At 37.4% G+C, this 15,761-nt stretch overlaps 1 protein-coding gene across 2 annotated transcripts in view; it reads left to right on the top strand.

Annotated features, from left to right (window-relative positions):
- Positions 1–7,566: 7,566 nt before the first annotated feature.
- Positions 7,567–15,761, top strand: part of POU6F2 (POU class 6 homeobox 2) — a 362,706-nt gene continuing 354,511 nt past the window's right edge. For both annotated transcript variants that reach the window (XM_012654534.1, XM_012654533.1), the window contains exon 1: positions 7,567–7,734. In XM_012654534.1, the coding sequence (XP_012509988.1) occupies positions 7,569–7,734 (166 nt within the window). In that variant the 5' untranslated portion in view covers positions 7,567–7,568. The remainder of the gene's footprint in view (positions 7,735–15,761) is intronic.

Here is a 15,761-nt window from a genome sequence, read left to right as displayed (position 1 = left end):
TGGCAGATAATGGTAGTCAGTGGTGGTTAGAGATGGGTGAGGGTTTGCGACATCCTCTATGCCCTTCAATCTGGTTATAATGAAAACAAGCTATCAAACCAAGAACTGCCATACATTCAGTTATTTATTAAACACAATTTTATTGCCAACCATTTGTAAATAGTTTTTTCAACCTGTCTGTAAGCTTGATGAAGTCATAGTTCTCTGCCATTTTAAGTGACTCTAGCCTATCTTGCATGAAAGGTTCATTAAAGCAGATTTGGCAAGGTTCTAGAAGCAAGATCTGTTTCTCTCAGAGTCATCATCAGGCAACTAATACACTCAGACCCAAAGGCTGGATATGGGACAGTTTGGGGATCAAGTCTTAGGCTCCCAGCCCCGAGGGCATAGACACCAGGACTTACTAAATCCTGAATATTCTCTGGTTCCATGCAAGGGTAGGGAATGTCTCCAAAATATTTTGGCTAATATACATATTTTGAATATGACTAACTTAACCAAAGGAGAACCTATTTATAACCTCCATTAACGCTGATCAACAAGGCATTAATTCTATGCAAATTAATATATTAATGAATTATACTAAACAGCAAAATGCAAGGTGAGAGAATGGTAGATGATGAACAGAGGTGAGGGAGCTGAAGAGCTCGTGGTGGCCAAGCCTGGAATGTGGCCTTTTCGATTGAATGCTAGCCCTGGAACATGAATATTGATTAAGGCAACTGATTGAACCCAGGGTGGAGCTCAGGGGTTGGCAAACTTTTTCTGTAAAGGGGCAGATAGTAAGTGTTTTAGGCTTTGAGGGCCATACGGCAAAATCCAGGCTGCCCCCTGAGGAAGGGACATGACCCTTCACTGTGAGTCATTGAAGGCCAACATTCCTGGCCACTGGGCAATGATTAACTTGGTCCTACAGGGAGGACCTGACCCAGCATGTCCACTACAATGTATATTTGAGTCTTCTGCAACTTCAAGTGTTTAGTGACTCTTGCTCCAGACTGAAGGCATGGAGAGAAAAATAATTCACAGTCAGTTGCCTTAATATGGGAAGTGGTATTGTAGAAAATGGTCTATCTGTGTAATACTTTCTATCTTTCAAAACATATTCATATACATTATCTGTACATTATCTCACTCGCGTCTCACAATATCTCCTGTGAGCTGTAGAAAGCCATGTTGGTATGGAAACCAAGATGGAAGAGACAGGAATTCACTCATGGTCCTGCCGGTAATTAGTGCTAAATCAGGGGGACATCATGAGGTATGAGGATGTCCATGAGGCACATGTCCCCTGTGAGTCTCTTTAGTACTTCACTATCTAAACTCAGCATTAGTTTGGAATTTTGAATGCCCTGCTTGATTTTCACAGAATACTCATCCTTTTTATTTTGGGATAGAATTAAATAAAAGTTCAGCCACATGAATTGTAAAGTAGAGAGACAGTGGGGAAAAGGAGAGCAGCTGGGAATGTTGGGTTGAAGAAGGAAGTCCAGTTGTGATCAACATTTTGCAGTGAAAATCTACTGTGAGACAATCAAGGGTATGTTTGCATAAGCTTTGCAATTAAATACATTACAATGCAAATTTATATCTGTTGAATATTTGCTCCCAATGTGGGATTTGCTGCTTTTCTCAAAACAATTTTTGCTTGCAGTCTAAAAAGTGAATTTTATAATAAAATAATCAGTTGTGGGTGAATTTATACCATGTTTTTAGTGTCCTTCGATCTTCTTAAATTTTCAAAATTTTCTACCATAAATATATACACTTACATAGATAGAAAAAGGCTTATAAAAAATAAAATGTGGTCTTATTTCTGAAAATCAAACAGAAGGTCTTTTTAAAAATTATTGAAAAAAGGAGGATATATTGAATAGTAAAAAATTAGAAATATTTTATAACGTTTGGGAGAAAACACTTTCAGTACATTAAATACCATATCAAGAACTAAACTAATTAATACAATTTGGTAATTTGTAAAAGACAGAGAAAAATTGCTTTTCTCCGTGACGAAGGGTAACAATATTCACACTTGAAGTTTCCTTTTCCCCAAAACCACTGGGGTCTGTTTTCTTCCTCTTAATCCTTTGTGATTTTGATTTTTACCTCTTCTCAGTGGAGGAAATTAAACATAAAATATGATGTGTTTGTGTCTTAAATTAGCTGTAGGTAACTTGTTTCTACCTTTTTTTCCTAAGTTGAAATGTGGCATTGGGGGAGGGGTGAATCCAATACGGTTTCTCTTTATAATGAATATAATTTTTCTATTGAATTCTAGAAATAGATCTGTTGCGTGTAACTTTACCATACTCAGGTGCTTCACAACCAAATGAATGTTTCCTTGGTTTTCTGAAGCCTGCCCATCTTATTTACATTTCCCTGAAAGCTACTCTGATTGCCTGTTTCATAGTTGGTTTGTGTGCACATAAAAATATGCTGGACCTAGTTCAAGCTCAGTTTAGAGAGGTGTGGGTATTTCCATCGCGTGGCTGCCGCTGGACATGGATGCTTTGCTGAGTTAATGATCTCACTATCTTTAGTTTCTCTGACTATAAAATGAGAATGACTATGCTTACAAAAACTCTGTTGGTTAAATTATTGAAAGTCTTTAGCTGAATTTTACTTTTGTTTATGTGGTATTATTTTTAGCAGCCTGGTAAAAAAAGCCCAAGTTTAATTCTCCTCCTTAGTACAGTGCCCTGTATCTACTCTTCAAATAATGGTTTTACAACAGAAATATACTGGGATATCTCTATTTAAAAATTATATGAAAGGATATCAGAAATTAGTATATGACAAGAGTATATACAGTTATTATATAATAAATCTTATATAACTGTATGCTTACTGCACATAAATTAACTTTAAAGAATATCAATTAGGTAAAAGTTGTCGGAATGTGAGAAGCACTGGGCAGATATGTACTTATAGAAATCTTCTGGCCTATTATTGTAGAATTGTTGAAAATTAGCTTTGTAATTTACAGATAATCTAAACTGGCACATTCTAGGTATATTAGATAATATAACGGTTATAAGGAAAAGGCCTCCCATGGTCAGATAATTTTGGCAAGTGCTAGGATAAGCCAAGTTAGCTGGGTTTCTTTCCTGGTAGACTTCCCTGCTGTGTTTTCCACATGGGTGCAACTGCAGGACACTTTCGTTCTGGAATAACTTTTGGGACAAGTGTTTTATGGAACACACTCGGGAAATATTGTTCTATTCCAGGCTTTTCATTTTCCAGATGAGGCCAACAGTGGTTATGTGGCTTGCTATGTTTAGAGGGTGAAGCTGAATACAAGCCTGGGTATTGGACACTATCTGATGTCCTATCTACCTCACCACATATTGCACCCAAGCAGAGTCAACCAGAGAAGGGTTTTGCTCCTACATTCTGTAGACAAGAAGATACTACACATAGCACGCTCTGGGAATCCGTTATCCAGGCTTTAGCATCCTTCATGGCCTCACCGGCTCTGTGGTCCATAAATCCAATTCTGGGATACCCCGTGAATCACTAAGTTCATGAACCTTGATTTTTTCACCCAGTGCCTCCTGTGCAGTATAAAAAAATGATTTTTGGAGATGAATCTACTAGGGTTCAAAATGTATCTTTATCACTTAGCTGTGTGCCTTTGGTGCAAATCACTTAGCCTCTCTGAGCCTCACTCCCTTACCCATAAAATGAGGCTAATACCTTACACAGTTTGGGTGACACTAGAGGTATCTGAAGAGCCTGTCTGGTAAAGACAGTCAATAAATGGGACCTATTTTTATTCTTTAACAATGCTTGAAGGAGACAAATAATCACTGCATAGTTTTGATGTTGATTGCAGTCCTTTCATTGTAGGACATGGTAAAAAATTTTTTTCGATTTTGCTGATAGAAACTACCTCTCCTGCTTCTTCTTTTCTCACTCTCTGGGTCCTTGGGTCTCTGATGGCCTTTTGTGTGTGTCCTGTATTACACATCCTATGTCCTATTCTTTCACACACTTGACACTGTTCCATATTGGACCAGTTACTTTCTTCCATCGGGGTTGATATATGAATTGCAGAGAAGTCTCAACTTCTTCTGCTGTAGTAGAAGAAAGAAGTCTTCATCAACTCTATTTTATTTCTCACCTGCACTAGCTATTTCTGTTTCTGTTTGCTGCTGCAGAGATCCTTGTACAGGTTGAAATTGCAGCTCCCTTACATTTCTACAAGCACCTATGTAGGTGCATGTCGGAAAATCCTTTCTTCACTCGAGCAGAGAGGATTTCACAAAGTGCCATGGCTCCTGGCAAGGAGAGAAAGACTTCCAAGCCAAGTGCTACTTGAAAGAGGCACTCCCCCATCACTTAGACTGTACTCAGTGGTTACTGCTTCTGACACATTTTCAAATGGACCCCCCAGTGGCTACAACTGTGATTAAAAGCTGTCTGCTCACTACCTCACTGGGGGTTTGCTGTTTAACCATGTCATGCATATATATATGTGTGTGTGTGTGTGTGTGTGTGTGTGTGTGTGTGTGTGCGCGCGCGCGTATAGGCTACAGCTGCATCATGGAAAACGTAAAGTGTTTTGTAAGAAGAAAAAAATCAAATGAGTTCTTGAATGACAAAATCCAGAATTTTCTTAGCTTAAGACAGTGAGAAGCACTAGTCGGGAACCTAGCCATGTATGAGGTACATAAATGTAATTTAAGGAAAAAGAGCTGATGGTCAGTGAATATATACCATCTGCCAGTACATGCTTTGCACACATCAGCCAGACAGAACATCTTAGAGATTTAAGTGCACTTGAACTCAGCAGCTGCATTTCAGCTCCTCTCTGTGATTCAGAATTCAGTTTGACCCTTTGCAAATAAAGCATGAGTAGAATATCCTTTTTTAAGTTTATCCAGATATTCACTGATACCTTAATAATCATGTTTGGCTTATCATAAGAATTCTGTTCTCGACATAAGTTTATCATTAACATTACCTTAAAAAAAGCTCGCATGGGCAGTGTAGCCACAGAGACTGGGTTTCTCAAAGGCACAAGTCACACCCCCTTCCTTTAGAACAGAGAGATTGAGTGTTTAAGCTTTTATAAGGTAAAAAGAGTATACTAGAATTTAAACCTGGGCTCTTCGCGTCATGTGATGAGTATACTTACAAACACCAGGAGGTAAGGCGGGGAGTATGGTTCCTTCTCCTACCTCACCCCGCCTGCCAACTGAATCAGAAGAACTCAAACACACGTTCGTTCTTAGATATACAGGAAAGAAATTTGGAAAAATTTTGAGAATTATGTCTCCTTTGCCCTCTGCCTGCCTCCCCCCTCTCTGCCCCAAGTTTCCAGTGCTCCAAATCCCAGCAACCAGACCCAGTAAACAAAATGCCAATCTATCACCAGCAAATTTAGGCTGACAATACTGTGAATCGACCACATTGATTACATTGATTATATTTCAGATATTTACAATACAGCGAGACAAGCCTAATTTATTTTCTAAAGAGTTCAAGGTAGGTCTCCCCATTTCAGAGGGGGGAAAACAATGGGGAGATGTTCGTGGTTGCTATCTGCAATCATCTGATGCTGACAGAGAGTAGTATTTTATTTAGTAATTAACAGTGTAAAGGGGAGAGGAGCTGTCATGTTGGTTCTTAAGCTGGGGAATGTGATGAAAGATGATATCTGCGATCTCATCCTTTCCACTTGTTTAGGATTGTCAGGATGAGAAATGTCAGCATTATGAAAGCTCGGCTCTGCTCTTGATATGATAAAACCCTTCAAAAGCCAGTCTTTCTCTCTCCCTCGTCCCCCTCCTTTTTCGCTCTCTCTCTCTGCACTTGCTTTTTTATTTATCCTGTTTTGTTAGATGGCAGAAATATAATTCTTTTCTTTCTTCCTATTATAAGCCACCATTTTTGTTTTATTATATGTTTCACAACCCCTAATGCCCCACTGAAAATTACCTTGTTAAATGACAGTGTTTCAAAGCCATGAATCCTTTCCACCATTCCCTCAGAGGTTTGAAACAGTCAACAGACTGTAAAGAATAAATAATAAAAAAGTATTGATTATTTTGATGACTGTGAGATTCAATTAAGTATTAATTTTGCCCTCCAGTGGACCTATCAAGGTATTCAAAAGGGAGGATTCGGCTCAGCTAAATGCGTGCTGAGTGCTTCAGCCTTAAATAGGGAGAAAATGTGTTTACCTACAGTATTTGAAGAAGAAGTGCATTGATGCACAGGGTCCAATATTTAAGTGCTGTGCAAATTAAGCCCTGGTGACAGTGACATTGTTTTCAGTGGTATGAGTATTGACTAAAGAAGTGCATTTGATGACAGCTTAAACTATTTGTATTGATTAACATTTTCATAGATTATCATGTGTCATATCAAATTCACTTTTCAGGCATGAATACATTAAAAAAAAAAAAAACCCACAGGCATACCGCAACCAATGTAACGATGGGACCCGGGAGCAGGCTGCCCCACCTGCTCCTGTGCTGGTCACCTGTTTCCTGCTCTGGAACCATTTAGGCATGAACTTGGCAATAAATAGCTCCTAGATCACGCAAAAAGAGCACTTCTTGCTTTTCTTTTCCTTCTGCATCTGATATTTGTGTCCAAACAATATTGTGCAGCTTAGTTTGCAAATGGAATAAAAGGCTACACTCGGAAAATATTTCTGATCCTAAAATGCCCTCCTAAATGTGCTGAAGATAAGACAGATCTAAATTATCAGGGGGAAAAGGTTACCTTTTTTGGAGGTGATTTTTGTTTTCTCTTTCTTTAATGCTCTGGGCGTATGATGCTCTAGGTATCCGAATTATTGATCACAGTTTGTAAGTATTTTCCCGATTCCTTTTAAAATTTTTTAAACCAATCTTTGTACGTTTTGTTGTGTATTATTTGCTTTAAAATGTTCATTTGATTTGGGGTCAGCTTCGGTCCCCAATCTGGGACCAGTGAAGTCAACTTCTAAGGATGCTTATAGAATTTACATAAGAAATATCTTTTATTCCATTGAAAGCGTTTTGAGGTCTCTTTTCTCCCTATCTCTTTTCTCTGCTCTTGGGATAGGGTTTAATTGCTTCTCCCCCAGGGAGAAGGCTTCTTAAAATAGCCTGTGGTTCCTCCATAGGGTGCTCCTTCCTTTTTAGTATGTTGCTGAAGTACAAACCCAGCACTTTCTTTTTTCTTAGTGCATTAAAGACAGAACAAGGTGTAAAAACATTCACACAAAAGCACATCCCACAATTAAAGCTGTGTTGGTTAGGTTGCTTTCAAAGAAGTTTTTTTTTTTTTTTTTTTTTTTTCCCCTCCGAAGCCTCCTGAATCTCTCACATGCTAGTTGAGCTTTAATAGGGTGGGGAGTAATGGAGAACTCATCGGATCTGTAATAGCTCTTCACTTGACTGCAGCCAGCAATAACAGCGGGAGCAGTCAGAGATAAGAGAGAGAGGAGAGAGGGAGAGTGTGTGTGTGGAAGAGAGAGAGAAGAGAGAGGGAGAGGGAGAGAGAGGACACGCACTCTAAAGCTGCCACTTTTTTTTCCTCCCCTTCACTCTTTTCGCCCATCCTAGGATCCAATGATAGCTGGACAAGTCAGTAAGCCCTTGCTGTCAGTGCGGAGTGAAATGAATGCGGAGTTGAGAGGTGAGGACAAGGCTGCTACTTCAGACAGCGAGCTGAATGAGCCCCTGCTTGCGCCTGTGGAATCAAATGACAGCGAGGACACTCCCAGCAAGCTCTTCGGTAAGTCTGTCTAGGTATTTCATTTCAGCCCTACCATGTTGTCCGGAAGAGCAATCCACCCCCACGCTCCCCCCCCTCTTTTTTTTCTGTTGTTCATTCAATTTTCTTGTAAGGACTGGAAAAGGAGCTTCGCATCTCGGAGGTGCTAAGCCACCGAAGCTGATTCCAGCTGGCTAGGAGGATGTCCTCCAAACTTTTACCAACAAGGAACTTATGCGCTGCCTATTTTGACTTGTCAAATATTGCTGGAGTCCCCAGGCTGGAAATTATTTGAAAAAAAAAGAAAGAAAGAAAGTGGTAATAATAATCAGGAAATCAATTCCATTGTGAGAATTGGTTAACATTTATTGAATAAATATCGACTCGGTTTCGGGTTGCTTCGCAGCCTTTTGTTAAGGGGAAGGTGAGTAAAGAGTTATTATCTGCCGTCTAAAGACGGGAGAGGAGAAACTGAAAAATATCAATACAAGTCGTGCTATGCCAGGTAAACAAAAGTGGCTACGGGGATTGCTCAGAGAAATAACATTTGTCATCACCATCAGAATGAATATTTCTTCTTTTAAAAGGGTGATGAGGAAAGAAAACAGGTCCTTTGATTCTCTCCCCTATCCCAACCCCTCTCCCCTGTAGCGTTGTGTTTATGGCTTCATGCTAAAAGTGGAGGCAGCCCAGGACCTTTCAGGAATCTTTGTTTCATAAACAAAACAAGAACAAGCAGAGTGCCACTCCAGCAAAGACATCTGTCATTCAAACAGATGACACTCTGTAAGCCAACTCAAGCAACTGTGATCTCTAATCAGAAAGGGGAGGGGGCTGTTGAGGCCGGTGCCTGCGTGATGGATGTTGATAGATGTCTCTGCTGGAGAAGCACTTTATGGTTCGGAGTGACATTAGGTTTTCAGAACAATTGCTCCTGAAACATTTGCTTTTAATTATTTTTAAGTGTGTGTGCATGTGTGTACACGCACACACATACTCACATACGTATGTGTATATACTAACTTCGTGTGTGTGTATATATATATATATATGTATGTATGTATGTCAGGCAGAGAACTGCTTAGTTTCAGGTAAAAAAAATAGTCATGCTCTTGAACTTCAAAGAAAAACGTCATTGCATAGACTACTTTGTTTAAAAAGTCATTAATTCAGTTTAAAACTTAGGCTTTCTTTATTTATTTGTTTTAACCGACAGAAAACTGCCTTGAGAGTTTGGTAACTCTAGGCCAGCTTCAACAGAGGAGTTTTCCCCTAATGTTACTCAGTCAGACATTGGAGGGGTGTTGCTGAGAAACTTTGCTTTTCAAATTTTCTGTTGGCAAAATACTGTTCCATACTTAAGAGTATAAGAGATTCCAGTTTCAAGAAATTCTTTGATGTTACCCTTTCTTTGAAAAGCAGCAATTCCACCTCAGTCATAAATTTTCCAAACCTATGCATTGAGGATTTAGCATTTTCATACTAAAGAAATATTTTGTTATAGTCCAAATTTTTATCCATATAGGAAGAGTTATGTCCAGAAATAGTCATTTCATTTTGGGAGGTTAGGGAGAAATCAGATAAAATTATAAATTACAGGAAAGCAAAATCCATGCTGAAGCCCCTCTGATGTTGAATATACTAAGGAAACACTTTGACTTTTAAAAAGTCATCAATTTTGAACTCAACAGATAATAAATTATCATTTGTGCTACAGATAACAAATTATTTGTTTCTAAATTTTGCATACATTTGTAAGAAAATAAATATATTTTGTAGACTTGAACTGGAAGCCCCAACTTGTTTTTTTTCAAGTAATCCAGTGGAGGAGTAATTAATTTGGCTTCTCAACAGTTGTTTAGGTTTCCCAATGTTGGACATTGCTGTGGATTTATTATGCCACCTCTCATTGATTTGCATGTATAGAGAAATAAGCTTCAAGAAATCCACGGGAGTCCAAGAGATTTGAATTAAAAGTTTATCGAAAATATATTTGAAGTGAAATCTTCGTGGGGTGCCATTTACTAAGGAATCCTAGTTTAATTTAAAAACCATAGTGGATTTTAGAAGGCACCTACCCACCTTCATTTTGAAATTCTCAACTTCTGACTTTATGAGAGCAAACACAGCAAAATCTGCATCTTATATCTCATATTCCTTCTGTACTCGATTGTCTTTGGTTTCTAGACTGCTTTTCAAACACGATGTAAATATTTCACAGTTTCCAATGAGTAAAGAAGAAATCAGTGAATTAATAGTTTTGGAAACTTGAGAAAAAAATGGGAGACAATTGAGAAAAAGAGACTAGAAAGCAGCTCACAAGGAAAGCACCCCAATTTTCTTGTATGGTTTCCTTAGCTTTTGCTTCTATTATGCTCTTACTTTTTAATATTACTAGGGTTTAGTCTTAGGAATTCTAATTTAGGTAACTAACCAAAACTTTCCAGTATAATTTCTTCCCAGAATTTTAAGCAACTCTGGCAACACAATTTAAGGAACCATTATTTTATTTGACATGCATATGTTTACATCTTTATTTTTATTTTTGGATATAGTTCTAATTATACTCTTCACTTGATAATGAAGAATTGCATTCTTCCTGAATAGTTGAGAGCATCCACATTTTTCTCTAAACAATGATTTTCTAATATTCTCTCTCTCTCAAACTGCCATTCTTTTATATATGCATTGTATTATTGAAAACTATGCTTCTCTAATGAAATGGGCAGATTAAGACAAATCATGTGCATCTCGATATGTTTAGTTTCATAGAGAGACATTAACCAACAACAGGAGACAAGAGAAGCTCAGTTTTTTATTGTTCCTGAAATTTCAGTGTAAATAGATTTCTTCGAAGCCTATTCCCCCGTCTGTGTCTTGTTCAAATTAGCAGTCCAGAGGACAAGTCTGTTTCTCTCACAGTATGGCACCTTCAGCCCAAAACTGCAGGAGAAAGGCTAATACTGATGCCCTCTATGGATAAACAAAGGAAATTCCAGGAACCATTGGGCCTTTTATGCCTCTCCTTAAATTGCACCTCTGCACTTAACAGCATCCAAAGGGAAACATACTGTGCAGAATGTTTCAGTGCTCTGAGCAGCTCAGAATACCAGAAGGAGAAACAAGAAGCCATATGCCAGCCTAAGTAGAAAGTTCAGAAAAGGGCCCTTGTGTTTTATAAAGTAATTACATCAGAGGTAACATTTTGCTTAACTTGGACAGTCATGGAAACTAAAGTACACTTAGGAGAGATGGATCCACATTTCATTGAGAAACGTGGTTAGGTAGTTCTCTGTGATATCATTAGGTGGTGCATTATTTATTCCTGTAAAGTCTGTAGAATAACTTATCTCCTTTTTCAGCTCATGACTGTATTATGCTAAGCTCTGAGCCCTCAGACACAGTATGGATGAGAACAGCTTGTGTGTTGGGGGCACTCTCAGAGAAACTGGCGCTGTGTCTCACAGTGCTGTAGCTATGTGATCAGATGAGTGATGCCATGCAGGGCCAGTCATTTAATATGTGACTAGTGATGTACATATTGGAAACCACCCTCAAAACTGGCCTTTGGCAAACAATCTCCAAAGGAAGAGGTTGCTGTGTTTCTCTAGTGACATTTATAGTACTCGTGTCAATGTGGTGCTTCACTTTTAGTTATGCCCATCAAGAATTCAGTGTTCCACATTCATTCAAGTTGGATGCTAAAATTCAAATGGTAGCATCAACAACTTGGTCGGGAAAATGGCCTCAGAAAGGATAAAAATAATATATATCCCTGGAAAAAATATCTGTACTAAAGTTTTCCTATGCACTCTCAGCAGAAGAAGTGAGATCTCATAAAATGTGCCCTAAATATTTTCTCCCATATATATTTGAGATTTGAAAGATGATTTATTAACAGTGTTTCTCCTGGGAAAATTTTTATTGTTTCAAGTTAAACCTCATGATTGCTGTTCTCGAAGTCCCAGCTACCTTGGGTGGCTGTGTTAGTCTCCACGGCTTACAGTATAGTTGTGCTATACTGTATGTGAATTGGGCACACAGCTCAGAGACTTGAGCTGAAGTGGAACCGCAAAACCATTTATAAGTATTGGATCCGAAATAAAAATTTGTGGTTGGTTTTCTCTTACAATATTGTGTTTTTCTAGACTGAAAGAAATTGCGTGCAATGATACTTGTAAGAGCGGGTATTTTCAATGTCATTTATCCGTGAACTGTTGGAAAAGGGCTGAAAGTTGGCTCGGTGATTTCTCCGTGCTAGAGAATGTACCACCTATCCTGTTTTTCTTTTCCTTTCTGTGATCTTTCCCCCGGAAACATGCATTATAAGATTTTTTTTTTTTCAAATTGCCATCCAGTTTGACTTGATTAGAATTTATGGCAGTGGAGTCATTTTCAATGACAAAAGGATAAAGGACTAAATTGTCTGTCACCCCTTGAGACAGTGGTCTCTGCAGGTCAGCGCGGAGGTCATTGCAGGGCATTCTGGGGACTGCACTTCGGGGTGATGCTGCCTCTCGCCTGTGCATAAGTGAAGGCCGCCTTTATGGGATCACTGTCTTCATTACTTTATTTAAACGTCTCTCTCAAGGTTACAATACCTTGGGTATTTATAATTTCTGATTAACTATGCTGGAGCCAGTAATCAGTACATAGGGCTTAAGCCCAACAGGGATTTAGCTGGGAGTTGATGAGGAAAACTCTCTAGAGAGATATATTTATTTAAAATATATATTGCTTCCATATTTTTAAAAGTTTCTATATCATATCAATTGAAAATTCATACTGAATTCTCTGAAGAAAGTGTGTTTTGCTAGGGAAATACTAGCATGTTTTTTTTTAAATCAACTAAATAATTTAAGTAACAGATTTATGCAAAAACAGTTATTTAAAAGAAATCAGTAGAAACCTGTATGTGTGTAAGTAAACAGGATGCATGATAAAGTATTTGTCGAACATCAGTTATGGTTTAATAGTCAAACAAGCCCTTATCGTGCTGCTATCTGACTACTGGAGGGGAAAAGTGCACATTTAGACACATTTCTTACATTTAAGAAAATCTAATGCACTAGGGTATTTCTTTAAAAAATCAGTGAGAGGCTGTGTGCGTTTCAACAAATTTAGTTTAGTGGGTTTTTAGCCCCAAGAAAATCATTGTAATGCTGCATTGATAAATAAATCCACTTTAAATGGCATGAATATGTAAGCTTTGAAATAAAAATGAATCCATGTAGAGAGGCACTGATGTTCAAACTTGTCACCGTATTTGTTTGTAGAGCTATGCTCATTTCTAAGTGGCACTTCAATGGAGGACAGTGCAAAATGTGTGACGGAAGAGTCGGTGGGGACTTCCCTAGTGCCTTCCTTTCCTGTTTCTTTGCCATGCCTGGGATGCTCGGGTCAGGCTCTGTGTAAACAAGAAAGTTCAATATTGCAGTGTCGAAGGATACTACGTGGTAATGCATTAGCAAGTCAAAATGTGAACGTGGTTTTACTTTTTTTCCTCTCATTTTGATTGCTGTGATTCTTATACTTTGTTGTTAAATAGTCCTATAAACAATTGGAAATGAGACACAGTATGAAAAATTAGATTAATCTGCACACCATCACACCTCTAAACGATCCCGATGTCTTAAAGTTTACATGGCATCACGGTGTTTTTGTCGTTCCACCCAGTCCAGTTTATGTCATAATTAATAAATAGAGGTGCATTCCGGATTCAAACTCCCAAGGCTCAGCCCTTGAGTAGATTGCCTTCACTCCTAATTACCTGCTTTAATTATATAGTTAGCATTATTCTTTTCAAGAATGGACCGAATACATTTTTTCTCCCACTTCATAAATGAGATTTGAGTTGACTGTTTCAAGTGGACCTTGTTTGTTATTAGACAGTAAACAGATAATTTGTGAGGGAACTGGTACTTTCTTTGATTGACGACCTTGCTGGTTTATATTTAGGGATTAATAATACATCAGACATTCACACATTGAAAAGAAAGTAGATGTGAAGAGGAAGGGGAGAGGGCTCAGTTCTGCTATTGGGCGGCTCCTGATTATTCAGGCCTTCCCTGGGAACGCAAGGCAATCAGAGGAGCGGGCACATTTGCCCAAATATGCACCTGGCTCCACTTAACATGTTTCTTGATTTTTTTTTTTTTATGCTAAAGAAAAAGATAGCAAAGTGTTTATGCCAAACTGGCACCCTGTCAGGGGGCAATCTGTATAAAGTTTCCTGCTGTCAGGTTAATAAATTTTTAAAAAATATCCAAAGGCAGAGGTAGCTCGAGAAAGCTCATAGTAACCGTTGCCATTCTCCAGCGAATGGGTTTCTCTTTAATATCCAACCTGGCTCTGGAATTTGCTCGTTTGTTGTCTTCCTGGGTTCTGTACTTAGCTGGTGCTTTTGTTCAGCTTTTCTTTTATTCATGCGATTTCAGTCCTACTTTTAAAATGTTTATCCTTTTAAATTTCAAATGTCTTTTCTTTGAAGAGAGAAGTGAGCATAATTTGTTTTAATTTTTTATATGGTGTTTTACAGTTGAACATATACTTTAGCATGCTGTGACTCTGAATGAGGTTCCAAATATGTTGACACTGGGCTTTTTGGGGGGAATACCTTCAGGTAGTATTTATATTAAAATTTCATTCATTTGGTTATTGGCAATATGGGCAATGATAATGTCTGATTATTAGACATGTTGACCTGGCTCTTAATCTTTTAAATGTAAACTCTCACCTTCTTATTGTCAAAGTCAAATTTCATAAAAATGTGAAACAAGGATAGACTTATTAGGTGACATCTCTTATTCTATGTTGTGACTCTAGAATGAGTTATCAGAAATGGATTAAGCCTTTTTACTATGAGAAGTCAGAAAGAATAACACTGAATCATTTTAGGTTAAAGAAAGTTTGTCATTTTCAGAGAAATGGAAATTAACTGTTTTAAAAGTATTAAAAGATAATTTTTTAAAACCATCTAATCAAGATGCATAGCTCCTGAGATCTCTTTGTAATAGCTACCTGCTACTTTTTTTATTCCTAGTATATTATATGAACATCTATATTTTATTTGAGAATTTAAAAGAAAATCTATGCTCAAACTTCTCTCACAGTTTTTCATCTTTAAGTGCTTTTAAGATCTTATATGTGACTAGAATATACTGTAACTTTTTTAAATTAATAAATTAGCTACCTGGAACAATGTAACAAATACAGTCTAAGTCACTTTTATTAGAGGACTGCACTGCCATTTAAAACTATTTGAAAATATGAGGAAAAAATGATCTGATTATAATTAGAGAAACTAAGTAATATCCTTATGCATAAACCAAATGCTTAAGAGGTTTGCTATACTGAAGACCATTTGAAGATGGGGTTCTATAATAAAACCTGCATTCTAAGATGGTTAAAAATGTTTTTAGTAAATAACCAAAATAAAATCTATTAGTTTAGCCTGAGAATGAGGTAGAACATGAAGGTATTTTTAGGACACTTATAATGTACTAATGATGGGCAACATGAAACAATTTAACGATTTAATGAATTGTTTGCCATATATTGTGTCCTGCCATGTATTGCTTGGCATTAGCAGTTTTCTTAGTGTTTCATCTTTGCCTGTAAAATAATCAGTGTTTCTTGGCATTGATGCACTTAACAAATATCTTGTATTACTTTAATTTCATCCTATTAATGACAAAAAAAATCCCAATTGTGACAAAAGTTTGTAAAAGCCAAGAAATCTATATTTAAAGACTAATATTAACACAGTGTTTTAAAATAACAATGCCCATTTATACATTTTTTTAAAATCACTTCCATACTTTATTTTTGTTTCCCCATGTTTTCTTTCTCAGGCACTACGAATACACAGTGAAAACATGTAATGCTATCTATATAAAACCTTTGTGTGTGTCTATGGTCTGTTTTTCTCCATATTTTCTCCTATATTCATGTGATGCTTCAAATTGTCTTACTAAATTTGTAGTATGTATTTTCTGTGTCATAAAATTTTAAAAGGTTAATTTATAATAATAAGCTTTCTTTTAGTT

The sequence above is a fragment of the Propithecus coquereli genome, unplaced genomic scaffold, assembly GCF_000956105.1.
Source record: "Propithecus coquereli isolate 6110/MARCELLA unplaced genomic scaffold, Pcoq_1.0 Scaffold441, whole genome shotgun sequence".
Lineage (NCBI taxonomy): Eukaryota > Metazoa > Chordata > Mammalia > Primates > Indriidae > Propithecus > Propithecus coquereli.
This window is presented reverse-complemented; position numbering and strand designations above follow the sequence as displayed.